The following is a 22,418-nucleotide window of genomic DNA, read 5'->3' as shown; positions in this document are numbered from 1 at the left end:
TTGTTTGCTGCTTTACAATTTATAAAGTACTTCCATAAACAGAATCTTATGTCACCCTTGACATGAGGCAGCACTTTCCAAGACGTGGTACCAATGCCACACTCTCGATGACGTCTTCCCTGAACTTCCCGTAGAAAACATTAGGGATTGATTCAGCATCATCCAACCTCCTTCTAATAAAGTCTCTTTTGCAGCTAGGGTGTCTGATGTGATTGAAGGTTAGCCAACTATTGGAACGTGTATAAGCCATCATTTCAGAATCGACTGGGAGAAGGGGCATAATGGCAGGGATCCGTCTTTGCCAGGAAGGTCATGGTGGGGTAGCTGGTTCTGGTGCTGGCATCTCTTATGGCAGATTCACAATTCAACAGGCCACTTCAGACTCGGGAAGGAGCAGCAGTCCCCTGTGTGGCCCAGTTCTGGGGCAGGACTTTGAAACATGTCTTTTCAGCCCTTCAGTGATTATGTAAGACTTTAATTTTCTATAAATCTCTTTATTCTTAAATTAACCAGAGTATGTTTTATTTTCTGAACTTGATCTCTAAGCAGTCACTTAGGAGAGGAATTCTTCTTGACCTCCTTTCTGTACCCACAGTCCTTTGTTCCGGCCCATAATTCTTGTGACATTTGACTTTTCATTATAGTAACTTTTATACATGACTGTCTCTTTTTCCAATTGAAGGCAGCTTGATAGAAGACATCATTTTCATCTTTGATTTTCCCCACAGCACTCAGCACAATGCATGTGCTGAATGGAACTGGGACTTCCCCACAGCAGCACCGTGGCTGGCGAAAGACTGATTTTGAAATATCACTATGTTTTATTATTCCATGTTTGATCTCTTGTTAAATTACGCCTAAATGTAAGTTTTCAAAGTGGCCATCTTTATTTGTGGTAGACTAGGTAGCTCTTCAGAAATATTTCTTCCCACTGACTCACTTCCAAGGGAGTACTATATTGATTTTGATCACATGGCTTGATTTGGCCTCACACTGAGGTAGAGCATATCTCCACCATCTTTTCATGTCGGGTTCAGTTACATGATTTGCTTTGGTCAATCATCTGTTAGCAGACATGCTATGACAGAGACTCTGGAAATGCCCTTACGCAGTAGGTTTGTGCTCTTGGGTCTCTTGTCACTGTCATAACAACATGCCCCAGAGGGTCCACTGGCTGAAGGAGGAGGATAAGGGATCCATGGAGCACAGCGCCCCCTCCAAGAGTCCAGCTTAAATTAGCACCCCCACCTCTCCTTCCCCTCTCATCTGCAGATGCATGAGTAATACATGCTTACTGTTTTCTATCACTGAGGTTTGTGACACAGTGTTGTTGTAGCAATAAGTCATGTTCCTGGAGAGGCAAAGAGGGAAATTCCCCCTTTCAAAGAAGACTGGATGTATTAGAAAGAGAAGGTGCCTCTTGTATGAAGTTTAATACTTTCCTCCACAACCCCCTTCCTCCTGGAGACTCATCTCCTTCATTTCCACCCAACACACATTGTGGGGTTGGAGCTACTTTCTGCCCTTCCCACCCCACCCTCCTTGTGCTTTTCAGTAGATGTTGGCTTCTCTTCATTGAGTCCTCTTCTCTCCTCTCAGTATCATTTTTGAGGACTTGTATCACTCTCTGTGGAAAATTCCCAAACTCTAGCCCCAGTCCCTAAGTTGTCCTCAAGTCATAGCCACTGAGTTCCAGCTGCCAAGAGCCTGTCTCCAGCTGGCACTCCTCACGGGATCTCTGACACGCAACTCCCAGACCACAGCCAGCAACTTCTTCTAATTCACTCTTCTGTCTCCTCTTCCTTTGACCATCTCCCAGGTCATCCATACACAAAAATTGCAGGAATAAATAGTTCTCTTCCTGTCACCAAATACCTGCCAGATACCTTGTAGGTGAACTGATGTGGCTTTCAAAAGCACTCAGAGGGAGTTATTTAGGTTCATGGAGCTTTTAAGTTAAAGGAGCTCTCTCTGGAATAATTCTGTAAAGCAGAGAGACTTTGGCAATGAGGCTTTGCCCTGAATGTGTTCTCTAATTTCAGGATTTTTACTGTATACATTTTCCTTGAATTAGGGGCAGGGTGGTGAGGGACAGAAGATGGAGCCTCACGTATAAAAAGACTGTGGGAACCAGTAAGGGTTTTAGTGGGACACAAAGGGCATAGGGAAACTGTGGCCACGCCCACTTCAATTATCAAAATTAAAGGCTGATATCCTGTACTGTCCTATTCAAAAATCAATGGCTAATAAAAATGTAAGCAATATTAATTCAGGCTGGCAAAACAGGGATTAAAATTTACCATGCAGAACACAGCCCATAAAAATTTTGCAACTAGATTTTTTTTGCCATTCAAAAAGGATATCACACTCTCCAGCTTATAGACAGGCATTTAACGAAAGACTTCTAAAGAGACCCTGGGCATAAATCTCATGTTGGATGCTTTTTTTTAAAACTCATTTTGTATAATTCCAGCTTTTCTTCCAGTCTGGCTGGCTTTCTACCACACTGTCTGTTACTGAGATCTGTCGGGCAGGGACAGTAATGAGAATTCTGGGCACAGCCTCTAGGGAGGAGACGACGAGAGCCTGTCAGAGCCCCTTACCACGTTGCTGAGTTAAAACCGATTCAGAGAATATTTGTTTGGTGGATTCCAGGAACGAATGACAACTGTTTACTAAGTGTGTGTGTGTGTGTGTGTGTGTGTGTGTGTGTGTGTGTGGGCTTATTGACAAAACAAGTGGCTACGTCTTCTCCCAGGCACCCAGTGTCTGTAGCAAACACATTTTCACATCCCATTAACTGCAGGACTTGAAGTTTTATATGTTTATTTTTATTGCATGGTATATTTTAGCTCCTGTGCTGGCCAAGTGTTTTTGTGCAGATGGAAATTGGGCAAGCTTCCTTCCCTGACTCTGTAGTTGATCCTTGTTCTTTACCCCCCAAAAAGTCTTTGAGTCTAGATTAAACTTTGTCCCATTGAAAATATCAATATTTAGCAGACTGCAGTAATCAAAAAGGGGACTGGGATGAGATTTTCAGAGGTGTGTAGGGGGAGAAAGGGACAGAGAGAAAATGACTTTACTGGACCAGCATTAAGTCAAAAAATCATACTGGAACTCTTATTCTACACCATACCCACAATCGAGCATGCAGACATGTACCAACTGGGGCCAGACGTAAGGTTAATATTTTTAAGACAGTGTTGAAATAGTACAGCACATCAGTATGCTGTCTTTGGCCTTATATATAATAAGAAATGTTTACATGTGTGTACACATACACATACGTATATACGTATGTGATATTTCAGGAAGATGGGATGATGAGTGCAGTGAGATTCTAAGAAAAGGGGGCAACTGGGACTAAGGTACAGAATAGAGAGATGAGACTTTGAGCTTGGAGCTCTGGGATCTGAAAGGAACTCGTGCAGCCAGGACAGGTGGGAGGTGTAGCTGCAGGAGGAGGCAAAGCCACACCCCCAAATGCCTCTATGGCCCTGCTCAGGAACCCGCATTTTCTAGAGAAGGTGGCGGGAAGGTCGTTAAGCAGTGGAGCACAGTGATTCATGGCCATTTATGCATGGCCCTCTGACAGTGTGAGGACAGGGGCTTGGAGCAGAGGCAGTGCCGGAAGCAGGTGAGTCAGGTGGAGACATCTGTGGCAATAATCTACATAGGAAAAGTGAGAACATAGGTTTAAAATAGCTTCCAGTTCACCCAGTACCTCAATATAATGTCCCTTTGGAAGGCTATAGTCAAAATTTCCATGTGATTTTTCAGAACTGCCATTACTTGAAAAAATACACAAAACATATCTGAGTTCTCCAGTACAACAAACTGACCTCCAAAATCAGAGATTAGAAATTTAACAAAAATATTTTTATTAGCTTGTAAACTGTTTTTTATTCAACATACTTTCCACCCTTTGACTTCCATTAAAAGTATGTGTGTGGCTGGTCAGGATGGCTGTTATCAAAAAATCTAGAAACAATAAATGCTGGAGAGGGTGTGGTAAAAAGGGAACCCTCCTGCACTATTGGTTGGAATGTAAATTGATACAACCACTATGGAAAACAGTAAGGAGGTTCCTTAAAAGACTAAAAATAGAACTACCATATGACCCAGCAATCGCACTACTGGGCATATACCCTGAGAAAACCATAATTCAAAAAGAGTCATGTATCAAAATTCATTGCAGCTCTATTTACAATAGCCAGGAGATGGAAGCAACCTAAGTGTCCATCAACAGATGAATGGATAAAGAAGATACAGCACATATATACAATGGAATATTACTCAGCCATAAAAAGAAATGAAATTGAGTTATTTGAAGTGAGGTGGATGGACCTAGAGTCTGTCATACAGAGTGAAGTAAGTCAGAAAGAGAAAAACAAATACCGTATGCTAACATATATATATGGAATCTAAGAAAAAAAAAAAGTCATGAAGAACCTAGGTGTAAGATGGGAATAAAGACACAGACCTACTAGAGAATGGACTTGAAGATATGGGAGGGGGAAGGGTAAGCTGCGACAAAGTGAGAGAGTGGCATGGACATATATACACTACCAAACGTAAAATAGATAGCTAGTGGGAAGCAGCCGCATAGCACAGGGAGATCAGCTCATGCTTTGTGACCACCTAGAGGGGTGGGATAGGGAGGGTGGGAGGGAGGGAGACACAAGAGGGAAGAGATGTGGGAACATATGTATATGTACAACTGATTCACTTTGTTATGAAGCAGAAACTAACACACCATTGTAAAGCAATTATACTCCAATAAAGATGTTAAAAAAAAAAAATTGCAAGAGGACTACAGAGCTTCCATACGCCCTTCTCCCAGTTTGCCTAATACTAACATTTTATACTACTGTAGTATAATGATCAAAACCAGGACATTAACATTGGGAACAATATTATCAATCAAATGACAGGTTTGATTGAATTTCATCAAGTTTTCTCTGCTAATGTTGCAAAAATTGAATCTACCACCCGGTATTGTATTTAGTTCCCTTGTCTTTTATGACCTAGAAAAGTTATGAACTTTTGGAGTATTGGGCAAGTTATTTTACAAAAGGGTATTCATTTTGGGTCTGCCTGCAGTTCCTTCATTATTAGAACATAGTTACACATGTTTTGGTGAGAATACTACCCAAGTGTTTGCCCTTCTTAGTGCATCACTTTGATGCCAATGTCCCACTGTTGGTGATTATTTGGTTAAAGGGGTGTGTGCAATGTTTTATCTTTGTAATTAAATACTTGGGAGAGATACTTTGAGACAATTCTAATATCCCATTTTTTCCTTATACTTTCACCTTCAACTCTTACCATCCATCAATGGATTTTGTATATAATTACCACTATTATGGTGATTTCCTATTTCCCTCATTCCCTTTACATTTATTAATTAGAATTCTTCACCATTAAATTGAACCAGAATCCAAAAAAAAATTAATTTTATGATAATAGCATAGAAAAATTTAATACAAGTATTTTACAAAGATGTAAATTGATATTTCAGATATATATTTATATATTTATATTTGACATATTCACATTTATCTTTAATAATGTAATTACTGAAGCTATTTCATATTTAAACTTCATACCAAAAAATAAAATAAATTGCTTTAAGAAATTTCAAAATTTAGTTCTCTTAAATAATAACTGAGGATATGAAAGGGGAAAAAATCTCAGTGGAATTAAGAGTGTAAGATTTTAGATCCAAGACATTTTCTCTGTTCAGACTATAAGAAGTAGAAAAGAAGTACACAGTAGAAACTAGTTTCTAAGACATGATCTGATAGATTCTGGTGTTCAGAGTATAAAAGAAATCATAACTCAGTTTTGCAACATTTATGTTAGATTACACTTACAATGTAATGTATGCCTATAAGAATAACAGAGCTGCAGGACCACTGCATTATAAACTAAAAACCAAGCTGAACCTTCATTTGTAAAAACTGAGGAGTAATTCAGTTTTAATTTTTTAAATCTTTCCTGTTATCCTTCATAAAACCTCAGTCTCTAATTGTAATTTTTCTAAGCTTTGATCACATTTTATTAGAGAAACTACTCAACAAAAGAGATGTACCCCAAGCACCTAGAAGAGTCTGGTGCATGGTAGGTGCTAGATACATATTTTTTGAATGAATAGGCAGATTCAAATGAGAATTCTGAGTCCCTGATTGTCTTTTTACCCTGAAGCATTATTAACCCATATGAAAGACATGATGAAGACCCAATTCATTACCAACAAGATTCTAACCCAGGCGTCCCCAAACCCTGGGCCACGGACTGGTAATGGTCTGCAGCCTGTTAGGAACCAGGCCACACAGCAGGAGGTGAGCAGCCTGCAAGTAAGTGAAGCTTCATCTGCCACTCCCCATCGCTCCCCATTGCTCACATTACCTCCTGAACCATACTCCACACCCCCGCCCTCCGGTCCATGGAAAAATTGTCTTCCACAAAGCCAGTTCCTGGTGCCAAAAAGGTTGGGGACTGCTGTTCTAGCCCGTTGTAGTACCACCTGGAAAAGCAGCTCCCCCCGGGTTGTAGACTGAAAGACAGTCTCAATTCTGAGTCAGACAGGTGGCATTACAATCAACTAAAGCAAGCTCTGCCGCTGTATTTCTAACATTTGAATTATCCCTGCCCCCTAAAACAGTGGAGTGCTATTCTTTCTAGGACCTCCTAGATAGGGGGATATTTTCATAAGAAGCGGAGCATGATTCAAAGATAGGTAGTATGAAAAGTCTGAACTAAAATCTAGAGAGCTATCTGAAGTCAGACTTTAAAAATTTTGACCTTCGAAAATTTCTTTTTGCATTCTGAACTAATGATGATTTGGTGAACAAAACACAACTAACTAGACAGCAAACTACAACACCAACCCTGCTAGATTCACATAGAGACAGAGGAGGTGGCCTCCTCCAATTTATCTCCTCACGATATCTTCATTATTAAGCTGCCCTCATCCTGAGAATCCCTTACACAGATCATTCATAAGATGTGATGGTTCCCAGTCCTTCCTGCATATCAGAAACCAGATAAAAAGGATGATCCCAGCGCTTCACTCCAGACCAACCCAATCACACTCTGAGAATGAACACTCTTAGTTTTTAAAACTTCTATGGGTGAGTGGCTGGGCAAGAAAGGTAAGAACAACTAATGTCTCTAGGAAACCACTATAAGCACGAGAGTCAGTCACCCAAAGGCCATGTCTTTACTCACCGATTCATTCATTTAGCCAACATTTATTGTGCATCTACCGTGTGAGACCAGCGTGAGAAAATGCAAAGAAATAGTAACACTAGCAACTTTCCCCTTATTAGACACTCACACCACATGAGTATACAACCAGGCTGACCTCGTAAGTGTGCAACCAGTGTAGCTGCACAGGGCCCTGGGTGTGGAAGAGCCCCGTGCTGTCACCATCTTGAAATTCTTGATAATTTTGGAACAAAGGGCTCTGCATTTTCATTTTGCTCCAGTATAGAGCTTTAAGGGCTCTATACTAGCCTGGCTTGGGACATTGAAGCTCAAATATGGCCAACCCCAGTGGGACATGCTGCCCACTTTCTTCATCTCCCCTCCATCAACAGTGTCACCAGTACAAATAAGTGAATCTTTGTTGATAACGGGGGTTATCAATGCATCTTCCTTGTGCTAAAATCCATCAGCTATTTCCTGCAATGGGTGACTTCTCACTGCCTACTCCCCTCCTCCCTGGCTTGCCACCATCTTTTCCATTCCCCACCCCAAATGCTGCTATCTTACGGTAACAGCCAAGACAGGGTAGCAAAGATGTCACAGGAGTATATGGAAAGGGTACTCATACTCAAGTGTCAGAAAATGCCTTCTGGGCAAGTTGAGGTGTTGCCAGCCTAATTGAAGGTCGACTCAGACCCCTAGATTCCCTATACTATATTAGGTTGAAAGCTATAAGAGGCTTTGAGAAGACTAGGTCATAGTCATAATACTTCAGAGGAGGAAACAAGTACGTATCTCTGGGGCCTCCAGGAGAAAACTGTACATGAAGAGGGTTAGCAGGAGACAGGGCGTGGAGGCTGAGTTAAATCATATCTCTGCAGTCCCTGAATGTTTGCGGACTCTTTCCTTTGGTACAAAGGGAAAACATAAGGAGTGACATGATCAGGGTTGTATTTTAGAAAGTTTACTGTTGTAATAGTATTTAAGGTAATTTGAAGGGGAATAAGCAAAAAGGCATGAAGAAGACATTTAAGGCTCATACAGCCCTTCAAAAATGAGGAAACAGGATTAATAATAATGCAAGATAATATTTAATGAACACTTACTCTGTGCCAGACACTGTACCTGGATTATGCCATTCAACCCTATCAAAACCCTTTAAGATAGGTGCTTTTTATTATCCCCATGCTATTGAGGAAAAAGAGGAGGTAAAGGGACTTTAAGTAACTTGTCCCTGGTTACACAGCCAGTGGCAGCGAAGGTATTATTTATTTAACTCCAGATTCAATGATTTTAAACTCTGATAAAAATCCTAACAAGATGTCTTTAACTAAAAAAAAGTTCTACAATCCGTACAAAAAATTTTAAATGTAATGTTAAAGAATGCTCTTTTAAAAAAGAACCAGAAGGGTGATATTTTAGCAGCCTTGAGAACTCATTATAAAGCAACACCATTTAAAACCTTTTGTTCCTGACACAAAAACAGAAACACAGATCAATAGAACAGATTGGAAAATCCAGAAATAGACTAAAGTGTTTTAAAAAGTGTAACACATGATAACACAAACTTCCCATAATAAAAAGTGTTAGGAAGAATTATTAAATAAATCAAATTGGAATAACTGGATAATAATTTGGGTGAACTGATCAGGTTAGATACATATTTTACACTGTACACATTCATAGCCTCCACATGAATTGAGTTAAATACAAAAAAAAAAAAATGGCATGACAGAAAAACCAGCAGGAGATGGAACAGAATATTTATCAGATTTGTGAAAGAACAATAACTTCAGCTTTGAAGCAGTGGAATAAATCATGAAGGAAAGGACTGACACATCTTAATACATAAAAAATCTAAAACTTCTGTACAATGAAAAAACAGCAAGACTAGAATAAAAAGCACATTATACTAAGGGCATTATTTGCATTCCACCTGACAAAAAGGGCTTTAAAACTCAAACTATATATATCCTCATTCAAATTTATAAGGAAACCATCAGACCTCAAAATACAAACACGTAAGATAAAAAACAATGGATACACAGAGAAGCACCAACAGTAAAGAAAAAAATAGAAAATGGTTCAAACCACCAACAACTAATACAATAAAAGCAAAAAAAACTTAAGATAGTATTTTTCCCCTTTCTAAATAACATTTTCCCCCAAGCAGGCAACACACAGTGTTGCCGCAGTTAGACGGAAGGCTGTGTACTGGTGGAATGCAACCTTCTTAAAAATCAGTATCCTAATACACAGCCAGAGTCAGGCTCCAAACCCCAATGATTTCTATAATCAGCAATTACATACCGAGCACTTTATCTTCTGGAAATAATAAATGCAAAAGTGGATTGGGGATGGAGATGGTCATTCGTTACCGCTCACAAAGGGGAAATGTTGGAAACAACCTGAACACCCCAAATTATGGGAATGGTTTTTTTTTTTTTTTTTTTCTTTTTGCGGTACGCGGGCCTCTCACTGTTGTGGCCTCTCCCATTGCGGAGCACAGGCTCCGGACGTGCAGGCTCAGCGGCCATGGCTCAAGGGCCCAGCTGCTCCGCAGCATGTGGGATCTTCCCGGACCAGGGCACGAACCCGCGTCCCCTGCATCGGCAGGCAGACTCTCAACCACTGCGCCACCAGGGAAGCCCATGGGAATGGTTTTATAAACTATGACACAGACTATTATTCAGGGTGAGACACTTTAAGCTATTATTTTCATAAGTTTAGTCCAAAGGGATGGAGAAAGAGACAGGGATGTATCTTGAGGGGACAACAGTATTAAGAGAAAAATCATAAAATTATTTCCTTTAAGGTTGTCAGAGCCTGGATGTGCTTATCATTGGAGGGGAGCAATATATTAGAGAAAAAAGAAGAAGGAAAATGTGAGAAGGAGTGAGAGAGAGAAGTAAGGAGAAGAGAGGGTGGGAGGGCAGAGAAGGAGAGGGAAGTGAGTGGTAAGATTGCAGGTGGGATGAAGTCCAGACAGCAGACGCAAAGGTAAGCACAGAGGAGTTTGCCGTGGAAACGAGGAGTGAAGACGAAGAAAGAGCAACAAGAAACACGTTTGAAGTGAAGACACACAGGTCAATTTTATCCTTCGAGAATTCCTCACTCAGGTGAGCTGCTCTTGGTTTGGCAGAATCCAGAAGCCCTGACCCCAGTGATGCTGTAATTCTGTAACATTTTATAACCGCATTTATTCAGTCAGCTTTTAGTGTCACTTCCCAGCAAGGAAAGGAAAAATGAGCAAAAGTGCCACCAGGGGGCAGGTTTGGTACTGGAAAAGGGACTTCAAAGACAGCATGCAAAAAACTATATATATTTTTTCTTTCAGCACAGGATCCATTCTTTGTTTTGCAACAATAAATATTGCATCAAGTCCAGAGAAATTCCTTAATGGATATGAATTTCGCTCAGGTGTGCAAGAAATGTCACAGTACTTTATATCCTTTAAATAAAATTAAATCCAACCTCAAGCCGCTATCCTACTAGGTCAGGTTAAAAGTCAATTTCAGTCATTATTATGGCTCCCACAGCCTCATTGGGTCCTGCAGAGGTTCTTGGGGGTCTCAGCCAGGGCTAACATTTAGGTCATTGGTTCAACATGTGAAATGCTTATGGTCTGAACCAACATGATCCCTTGATAGTCTGTAACTTGTTAGGAATGGGCAGACATTCCATCACCTGGAACACACAAACACAAACACACACGCATGCACGCGCGCGCGCGCGCGCGCACACACACACACACACACACACACACACCTCCTTAGGGCACTCAGAGAAGGGAAGCTGGGATTCATCCTTATCTTTAGAGCTCTTGTCTCCAGCACGCCCCTTTCTGCTCCTCTCTCCTGTGCCTGCCTCTCCGCCTCCAGACTCCTCGCCTTCCTCTATGGGTTTCATCTCTGGCCAGCTGAGGCTTTCAGAAAATCTAGGAAGACAGATGTCTTCAATGCTACAGAAGCCTCAAGAGAAGCATGGAGCCCAGAGGCCAGGTCCAGTGCTCAGGACAGGGAAAGGAGAAAACACAAGAACAGCAAACACCCGTATATCCTAATTGTATTGCCACACTGACCACAAGACCACAGTTCTTAAAACCCCATTTACAAGTCTGACAGCGTGCAATAGTGAGCTGTCTTTTTCTGGTAGATGACACAGAACTCGGACATCTCTCAAAGTTGATGGCGGGCCAGGACTGGCCATCAGATTAGTTGCCCTGGGGGAACAAAGACAAAGACGGGGCACACCCTCATCTCAAGGAGCTTCTGGTGACACATAAAGAGAAACAGGTGATAGGGCATTAATGGATTTAGGTAAGAGTTGCAAACTAAAAGCCTGAAGGACAGAACCTGTCAACCTTAGTAATTTTTCACTTGCCAACATTTAAAACATTAAAAGCAAAGGACGGTTTACATAAATTTCTATAAATCTAGCATCTCTTTAAAAATAAGAAGACCTGGCAACCCAGACCTGCATTTCCACATGGCAGCCATCATTAGGAGCTGAGTAGAGGCTGCCCCCTTTAGCTGGGGCCACTGCTTTCCAGTTGTCCACAGTCCCCACCACTCCCTACTGTGTTATGCCCCGTCTATTTCCCTCATGTATGCTACTGGCCTAGCTTCTATAGGTTTTGAGTCTGTAACTCCTGACTGAGTGAACTAAATAAAATTATACTCAGGGTACAGTGGTAAGTGTTCCATGAAACTAATTAAGCTTCTGCATTTCTTCAATTCACACTCTGATAGATCTGGAAATTCAGAATTATTTCAGATGGGCCTGAAGATTTGAGCAGAGACTGAAGAAACTGTTGTACTTAAGTGATTAACTTGGTTCTTATGCAAATGTTACAGACAAGGCCAGCCATACTCCTGGCATCAAGTAGACTCATTGCTTGTGTGCTAAAGAGTAAACCCAAGGCACAAAAAGATACTTGTGAAATGCAGCTTTAGCTATGTTCTTTGGCCTCATTTCCCATTACTGCTATCTTGAGTGCCCCCTGGAGTGTGTGCTGGTGTGAGTGAGCTACAGAAGGCCACACCCATGGACATTCCTCTCAGACCCAGTCCTGTCCTGACCTCAGGTCCAGGACAGTTCAGCCCCAGCCTGCAGAGACACCCAGCTTCATTTTGCTCAATTTTAACTTTCAATAGATCATTCCAAGTTTAGAACTTCTTGCACAGTCAATAAACTTAGGGGAGAAAAATAAAGGAAAGAAAAAATAACTCTTTGTTGAAGACATCTGGACTTGTCTGGCTTTCCTGGGGATTCAAGTAACTATCCATGGAAATTCCTCTCTATGTGTCTGAAAATAATGTTTAAAAGACTAAAAAGCAACATACGAAATAAATTAACAACACCAACTTGGCAAATGTATTCTACATGTTGAAAGGTGTTGTTGAATACAAAGGTCAACTCATGTGAACTTCTCCATAGTACACGCATATCCAACAAGGATGCTGTTGGAATCTTTTACTGCTTGAAATTTTATTGATCCAATGGAGTAGAGCTATTTAGAAAGCTCTACTTTCTAAAGTAGTAAACAACTGGGGAAGAGAGATGGGCATAAAAGCTATAAGACAGAGTATCCCATGTCCTTCAACAGAAGGGACACCCAGCTTCCCCAGCTGATTTCTGAAGAAGGCCAGACACACAGGACTTACCGAAGTAGCTCCTTGACCCTTAATGACACAGAAGAAACTGATTATAGCTAGTAGAATATCTGACAGATTGTAGAAAATAACATCTCTCCCTGAGAGAATAGTTAAAAGAACAGCATTTTATCTCAGGTCTTAATAATTTGGGGAAAGAGAATATAGTATCTGCAAGAAATAGTACCTTAAGTATTTAGTACATTAAGCATTTTCAAAATCGACATCCCAGCCATCATCAGAAGGAGAGAGTCTCAAGTCACACTCAGAAATATTTTATTTTAAGATACTTCTATATTACATTCTCCTTAAATATAATTTTTTTAAAGTAGAGCTTTAAAATGAGGGATATCCACTAGCAAACAGGATTTTTGAAGATGTTATAATTTCTATATTACAGGGTTAAAAAAGAAACTCATCTTTGAAAATTAAAAAAAAGAAAACAAAACACTGTCACACCTTTAAAGAAACGGGTTTTTTTTTTCACAATCCAAAAACGAGTGCTTGCTAAGCAAATGCTGCAGATGATGAGGGAAAGAAAATCAGAATCAAAGTCCTCAAAATACATAGAAGACCTCAAAATGTGTATGGACTCATATGCACTCATGTGAACACACATGCACATACACACACACAGCGGAAACAAGTGAAGCACAGCCAGGGGCACTGAGGCCCTCCCTGATCCAAACCCAGAAAGTGGGCATCCTTGAAAGCACACAACCCTACCCAGTCTACGCTGTCTCATCTTCAAGTGCTGTTCATCAGAAACCCGCCAGGGAGAACACTAGATTCTCTCCAAAGATATTTGGAATACCATATCAAGTTATATCACCAAATAAGCAAAACAACAAACCAATCTAGTAGTTTCTAAAAGATTTATTCTTTGCCTACTGTCGAGGAGAAATGAGCCTATTATAAATGTCTAACATTAGTCACAAATCTGCAGGCCAGTGAATGAAAAAAAAGTTGAAATGACCATGCTTAAGTACAAAGAGACACCTTGGTAATTACTTTTAAGAATGTAAATTATGTTGGTGGAATGCAGGACTGTTTATGAAATGTCGACAAAAGAGGAAATCTTCTGCATCAGAACATTGAGTAATGATGAAATAAAACAAACTGATGAAATTTTCAATTACATTCTCTGGGTCTTATGCTCTCAGCTTTATCTTTGCCCTCTCTCCCCGACTCCCTCGCCCTTCATACCTGATCACCAAGGGAGAAGAAACAAATATACATAATCTTATTTGGGGCAGCCACCTTAGCGAGTGAAGCCTACCTCGACCACAGAGCAGGCAGCTTTCAGGAAGCCCTGGGAAGCCTGCTAAAGCTCTCACCGTGGACCCCAGGGGCAACGTCTCTGAACTTGAAATCAGTGCAGATAGTGTAGGTGTTTCAGTAAGGAGAAAAGGAGAGAGAAAAAGAGAAGTAGGAAGGGAAGACAAATTATATACTATGTCTGGGAGCAAGTCATGAGAGAAATTAGTTTGCAAACTAATTGATTTGACTATGGTATAAACATGGTCTCCAAACAAGACAATCCCTTTGGTATAAGAAGAAAAGATTAGAGCATCTCTGAATAATTAAATATTTTAAATCCATCCTTAAAAAAACTTATTTTGTGCATTTTTAAAATGTACATACTATATTTAAAAATGAATACATGTAGATAATTTAAAATAATAAATACATATTGGGGTAAATACTCAATTAAAAAAATTTTTTTTAACTATTAGGAGATTGTGGTCAAAACCTGGGTAACCTTTGCCTGGATAAACACTCAAGGAACTCTAAGGCTTCGTTGGGTCAATTATTCTATACTTTGGTTTATTATTATTATTGTTGTTGCTGCTGTTATTATTATTTTCACAAGAGCAATATATATTAATTGTAGAAAATTAAGAAATTGCAGAGGAATACAAAAGAAAGGAAAAATCATCTGTAACTCTATTTCTAAAATAGTTTGGTGCCCCTTATCTAACCACATATACAATATTGTATATGTATATAAATCTCTATATATATACAATATAGTGACTGTTCTATAACCTATTTTTTCAATTAATAATAAATTATGACTACATTATTTTGGAAGAAAATTTTGATTGTCTACACACTACAAATTTGCATATAAATTATGTACCACATTTTAATCAACTCCGTATAGTTGAATATTTAAGTTTTAAAAATTTTCTTGCTCTTTTAATGCCTGAGGAACAGACATGGAGGCCTTTGGATGCCAAGCAGAATGAACTAGATTTTATACTGTGGACCAGTCATTCTCAAGGAAATGGTATTATACCTCCAGGCAATATCTTCAAAATTTGGGCAGACGTTTTTGGTTTTCATGATGTTTGGGGGTTGCTCCTTGTGTTTAGAAGGTGGGGAACAGGGATGCCAGCTGCCTTGCACTGTGGAGAGCAGTCCTGAGCCAGGAAGAGCTGCCCCATGTCCTGTACAACTTTGAAATGTCCTGCTGGAAATGCAGGAGGCCAGGAGCCTGATTACAATTATCCAAGCCCAGAATTTAACTCTGGTTTACATGCAAATGCAAACTATTCTGTGCCCATTTTAAATAAACATTAAGTTTTCTACTACCATGTAAATCAAGGGGAAAATGTTTTCTTCAATGCTTTACCAAGAATTGTGCACCTTTTTTGAAAATTATGTCACTAACATCACCCCATTCCTATTATTGGCATCAGCAACATCACCTACTTCTAAGAGTCTGCGTTTGAAGATGGCTCACATTCACAGTGATTCTAAGAGGATGTGTGAGCATCTTATCACTTCCTTGTGTCTTCTGATATTGTCATGCCAAACGTTTATGTAATGAAATACATATCTTTATTATAAAGATTATTTTTCCTTCATATGACATGTAAGGCCTTCTATTGCCTTTTACAAAATTCCGTGTAGGTAGGTCCTATTTTCTATTGGTTTCATCTTAGGAGAATAAAGAGAACATTTAACAGCATTTATTATAAACAGGTGGTCATTGGTCGATTGGGTTGAAAGCTGCGAGTGTAAAGCATTTGGAGGCTTCCAGCAGGAAAATGACAGATAAAACAGGGCTGCAGGTATGACTGTGCGGAGAGGAAGGAAAATAAATAGGAGGCAGAGACCAGAAAAGAAGCGAGTACAACCTGGGCAGGGAACTAATGAAGACCCAGAATGCTGCAATGCCTGAAAAAACCAAAAAGAAGAACTTTCATGGAGGACATTTTAAAAAGAGGAGTTGCTGGAACTCGGTGGTTGAACACAGTGTCAGAGAGGGGCTGTCACAGCATCCGTAGACAGCAGAGTGACTGTTCTCAAAAACAGTCTCACGTGTGTGCGCGCACGCATACACACACACACACACACACACACACACATACACATACACACACCCAAACTCCAGGTTCTTTATGAAATAATCCCGCTCCCCTCCTGCTGCCAAAGGGAAGACTTATCACACCACTGATTCTGAAATCTGACAGCTCTGCCTGACATGAGTCTGAATTGGAGGGGCGAAGCCTTATTCGGTTTATTTATTTGTTTGTGATTCTCCATCCAAGATAAATCCTAAAACAAATTTCAAGTGTGCTTTAAGTACACTCCAGGTTATAAATCATATACTTGCATTCTCATACTACAGTAAGCATGAAACCACATAGATCAACAACAGATATATATGCCTCCCTTCCTTGCCAAATTCATGCACACACACCCATGCCACGAGAGAGGATAAAAGGAAACTAAGACAGAACCAATGATGATTCACCTGCGCATACATGTTTAGGAATCAGAAGCAACCAGAACAATTAAAATAATATGATATTAGACTGGGCAAGGGCCCCATGGTTCTAAATGGCAGAAAAGTGTTTCCAAAATGAAGGGATGGAGAATCATGTATGTCAATCATGAGAGAACCGATGCTGGAGAATACTGGGGAGAGAAGAGACTGTCCTGACTCATATTTGATCTCCAGTTAAGATTAAAAGTGTATTATATGCTGATTTACCTGATTTTAGCTTATATACCCATCCTCAATTTCAAATTTTCTGAGACTAGATAATGTAAATATTTCTTTAAACAATGGAAGAATGAGTCCATAGTATCTCCAAACATAAAGAGACTATTTACTTATCCTGATCCGTGTCCATGCAACAGTATTGAGTCCATAAAACACAAATATCAGCTTCTCGGTTGCTTTTCTTAACAATCAGAAAGTGAGAAGGATGGCAGCCATATCCTTCTCAACATCACCAAACAACGTCTGATGCATTCCATCAAAGTGCAAAATGTCCCTGGAAACATCACAATTAAATTCTCACATTGTTTCTTTTTGAGTCACTTACCATCTGAAATGTATTCTTTAGCACTTTCTCATTTACACTGTGTGACAAAAAGACAAACCAGATCCAAGGACCATGCTAACTGCCTGATATGGCCAATGGAGGGTCTGTCTAGGCAAAGGCACAGGTAACTCTGTCCATCTCTCCCCATCTCTGCTGCCTGACCTCAGGTTTAACAAGAGGTAAGACATTTATATATTGAGTAGGTATTGTGCTACCATGAAGGAGGCTAAATGAGCCATGAATAAACAGAAAGTGGCCTAAGGCTAAAGAAGATGCTGCAGGTGAGGATCCAGGTGGCTATGACTTAAAGGCCATGGTCTTCCCACCTCTACCTAACTAGGCACAAATTCCAAGCACCTGTCATGGAAGATGAGGCCTCCGTGCGCTCCCGTGCCTGCTGCTCTTGTCCTACTCCTAGCACTGCCCCCTGCCCCCACTGTGGTCTTCGATCACACCCTCCCCCCTTAGCCTCTGGGCCATGATGTTGTGATTCTTCCTGGAACCCACTTCTTCACAGTTGTCACCGACTCACACCTACTTATTGTCCAAGACTCCAATCTAGTGTCACACTTTGGGGTAGATATCCTTTCTCTCTGCCTTTACAGGGTTTCTCTTCATCTAGGCACCTACTAGTTACCTGGTGATGATCTCTTTACTCATTTGTCACCTAGAATACGAGTTTCCCAGGGCAGGGACCAAGTCTCTTTGATGTTTATATCTCCAGTGCCCGGCACAGTGAGTGCTAAATGTCTGTCCCTTGCATGACTGGCAAGTTTTTCCTTTTCTTCTAGAGGGCAAGGAGAAGGGCTATCACCTATCAAAGCTGTTAAAACTATCACTGATTTCCACACTGAGGGTAAGGAGGGGTTTGCAAGTCACATTTAGTTCAATGATCAATTGAAATTCATTGCTGACATTTCTTTTCTTTTTTATCACATAAGCCCCTTGGTGGAAAGAAGAGAAAGTCTCACACTCACAAAGGGTACCAGATTTAGACTTTAACATTATCTGCTAGTGAAGTGATGCAAGCAGTCACAGTCATGCACCAGCAGAGTTTAAGGAAGAAGCCATTCATCATACGACATTAACCATTACCAGATCATGTGCTCTGAAGTGCACTGTGAATTAGAACTTCTGATAAATTCTACCACTCTCTTGCAAACAGCACAATTATTTTGAATATGTGTGTGTCAAGTATCTTGATTTATTTTAACAAATGCTCACAACTGTTTGGCATGTCATTAACTTTTAATATACTAAGAACAACCTCTCTAGATCCTCAAGAAGTTCTTGCAAGTACCAAATCATTTATAGGATCAATAGACAATGGGCATTGAATCTATTTCATCCAAAGGAAAAAATGCAATATCCTTATCACTCACCAAATGAAGTTTTGCCCAGAATTCAGGTCCTTCCTCCATCTCTCTGAGGCTCGGTGGAATGTACCAAAAGCAAACATTGGCATATTCAGGCTGAAGATGAAGAAAGTTTGAAAGGTTTTAATTAATCTTAGAATGCAATTCAACTCTTAGCTAGTTTCTTTGAGTCATCATGTGTGTCTTACGTTGATAACATCAGAATCTGATAGATTAGACATCTGTTCAGCCTTACTTTTGATAACAGCTTATTGAGAAATTTTCTTCTCAGTTGGGTGCAGCCAGAGAGTGCTCTCCCCTCTGGGTAAGGAATGTGCACAAGATCAAAAATAAACATAATGAAGTTTGAAGCTAACTCATCCCAGCTCTTACTAACCATTAGTTAGCACCTCATACATATATACCTAGAGATACCGTGGTTCATCCCTCTTCAACCCTAATCCTTAAGTTATATCTCACACCACCATATCGTTCCAATAATTTCTTCTCTACTTAAGGTGGCCAAAGTTGTCTTCTATTACCTGCTACACTTGACAAATACAAAATCCCCAATTACCTGTGAGTCGTTAACATATGATGTACTTGGGCTCCACTTAACCAGCCCTGCTGTGACCCTGGCCAATACAGCATCAGAAGGAAAAAAAAAGCCATCAGTTTGACTACTGGCTTTCAAGTATCAGTATCAGGAAGGGTGTGAGTCTGCTAGATGGCTTGCTCAAAATGAAGACTCTCAACAACAGGGCTCAGAACACCCAGACCTGAATAAGTCCATCATAGAAATGGCTGAAGAACTGGGTCATGCTGGGTCATGCCCACCCACTCAGCACCTTCCTCATCTGATTTTTCATGCTGATAGTTTTTGAAATGACTGCCATTTTCCCACCACAAACACAGTTTGTAGGTAATAACTGGTGTTATAATAGTTCTCAATAACCAAGTTATGCTCCATTGTCAGTATAAAGTTTCAAAGTATTTCAGAGAGAAGAAACAGCTATCACCTTACATCTTAAAATCAAAACTGGTACTATAAAGAGTTTTGATTTTAGTGGATTTTAAATTACAACTGATAGCCCAGAAACATTCAAGCTCAACAAGGTAAGCTCTTGATCTGATCATCCCTTCACATTTGAGGTTTGTAACAGGCTTATTGAATTTGACTAAAAGAAAAAAAAGGAGCTACAGAAAGAACAAACAAACAGATGAGGAACCAAGATGGCGGACCAGAAGGATGTGCTCTCACTCCCTCTTGTGAAAACACCAGAATCACAACTAGCTGCTGGACAATCATTGACAGGAAGACACTGGAACTCACCAAAAAAGATACCCCACATCCAAAGACAAAGAAGAAGCCACAGTGAGACGGTAGGAGGGGTGCAATCACAGTACAATCAAATCCCATAACTGCTGGGTGGGTGACTCACAGACTAGAGAACACTTATATCACAAAAGTCCACCAACTGGAGTGAAGGTGCTGAGCCCCATGTCAGGCTTCCCAACCTGGGGGTCCAGCAACAGGAGGAGGAATTCCTAGAGAATTAGATTTTAAAGCTAAGTGGGATTTGATTGCAGGACTTCGACAGGACGGGGGAAAACAGAGACTCCACTCTTGGAGGGCACACACAAAGTAGTGTGCACATCGGGACCCAGCGGAAGGAGCAGTGACTCCATAGGAGACTGAATCAGACCTACCTGCTAGTGTTGGAGGGTCTCCTGCAGAGGCGGGCGGTGGATGTGGCTCACCGTAGGGACAAGGACACTGGCAGCAGAAGTTCTGGGAAGTACTCCTTGGTGTGAGCCCTCCCAGGGTCTGTCATTAGCCCCACCAAAGAGCCCAGGTAGGCTCCAGCGTTGGGCTGCCTCAGGTCAAACAACCAACAGGGAGGGAACCCAGCCCCACCCATCAGCAGTCAAGCAGATTAAAGTTTTACTGAGCTCTGCCCACCTGGAGCAACACCCAGCTCTACCCACCATCAGTCCCTCCCATCTGGAAACTTACACAAGCCTCTTAGATAGCCTTATCCACCAGAGGGCAGACAGCAGAAGCAAGAACTACAATCCTGCAGCCCGTAGAACAAAAACCACATTCACAGAAAGATAGACAAGATGAAAGGGCAGAGGGCTATGTACCAGATGCAGGAACAAGAAAAAAACCCAAAAAAACAACTAAATGAAGTCGAGATAGGCAACCTTCCAGAAAAAGAATTCAGAAAAATGATAGTGAAGATGATCCAGGACCTCAGAAAAAGAATGGAGGCAAAGATCGAGAAGATGCAAGAAATGTTTAACAAAGATGTAGAAGAATTAAAGAACAAACAAACAGAGATGAACCATACAATAACCGAAATGAAACTACACTAGAAGGAATTAATAGCAGAATAACTGAGGCAGAAGAACGGATAAGTGACCTGGAAGACAGAATGGTGGAATTCACTGCCGTGGAACAGAATAAACAAAAACGAATGAAAAGAAAGGAAGACAGCCTAAGAGACCTCTGTGACAACCTTAAATGCAAAAACATACACATTATAGGGGTCCCAGAGGAGAAGAGAGAAAGGACCCGAGAAAATATTTGAAGAGATTATAGTCGAAAACTTCCCTAACATGGGAAAGGAAATACCCACCCAAGTCCAGGAAGCACAGCGAGTCCCAAACAGGATAAACCCAAGGAAAAACATGCCGAGACACATAGTAATCATATTGGCAAAAATTAAAGAAAAAGAAAAATTCTTCAAAGCAGCAAGGGAAAAAGGACAAATAACATACAAGGGAACTCCCATAAGGTTAACAGCTGGTTTCTCAGCAGAAACCCTACAAGCCACAAGGGAGTGGCATGATATACTTAAAGTGATGAAAGGGAAGAACCTACAACCAAGATAACTCTACCCAGCAAGAATCTCATTCAGATTTGATGGAGAAATCAAAAGCTTTACAGACAAGCAAAAGCTAAGAGAATTCAGCACCACCAAACCACCTCTACAACAAATGCTAAAGGAACTTCTCTAAGTGGGAAACACAAGAGAAGAAAAGGACATACAAAAACAAACCCAAAACAATTAAGAAAATGGTCATAGGAACATACATATTGATAATTACCTTAAACGTGAATGGATTAAATGTTCCAACCAAAGGATGCAGGCTTGCTGAATGGATACAAAAACAAGACCCATAAATATGCCATCTACAAGAGACCCACTTCAGACCTAGGGATACATACACACTGAAAGTGAGGGGATGGAAAAAGATATTCCATGCAAATGGAAATCAAAAGAAAGCTGGAGTAGCAATACTCATATCAGATTAAACAGACTTTAAAGAATGTTACAAGAGACAAGGAAAGACACTACATAATGATGAAGGGATCAATCCAAGAAGAAGATATAACAATTATAAATATATATGCACCCAACATAGGAGCACCTCAATACATAAGGCAACTGCTAACAGCTCTAAAAGAGGTAATCGACAGTAACACAATAATAGTGGGGGACTTTAACACCTCACTTATACCAATGGACAAATGATCCAAAATGAAAATAAATAAGGGAACAGAAACTTTAAATGACACAATAGACATGAGAGATTTAATTGATATTTATAGGACATTCCATCCAAAAAGAGCAGATTACCCTTTCTTCTCAAGTGCACAAGGAACATTCTCCAGGATAGATCATATCTTGGGTCACAAACCAAGCCTCAGTAAATTTAAGAAAATTGCAATCATATCAAGCATCTTTCCTGACCACAACACTATGAGATTAGAAATGAATTACTGGGAAAAAAACGTAAAAAAAACAAACAAGTGGAGGCTAAACAATACGTTACTAAATAACCAA

The 22,418-nt window shown here is 40.4% G+C and overlaps 1 protein-coding gene across 1 annotated transcript in view; it reads right to left on the bottom strand.

Annotated features, from left to right (window-relative positions):
- Positions 1-22,418, bottom strand: part of GADL1 (glutamate decarboxylase like 1) — a 398,137-nt gene that overhangs the window by 51,163 nt on the left and 324,556 nt on the right. Inside the window, exon 16 of the mRNA XM_032649105.1 lies at positions 18,592-18,681. Within this exon, the coding sequence (XP_032504996.1) occupies positions 18,592-18,681 (90 nt within the window). The remainder of the gene's footprint in view (positions 1-18,591; positions 18,682-22,418) is intronic.

The sequence above is a fragment of the Phocoena sinus genome, chromosome 11 (genome assembly GCF_008692025.1).
Source record: "Phocoena sinus isolate mPhoSin1 chromosome 11, mPhoSin1.pri, whole genome shotgun sequence".
NCBI classification, from domain to species: Eukaryota; Metazoa; Chordata; class Mammalia; order Artiodactyla; family Phocoenidae; genus Phocoena; species Phocoena sinus.
Note: the sequence above shows the minus strand (reverse complement) of the source record. Positions and strands in the feature narration are given on the sequence as shown.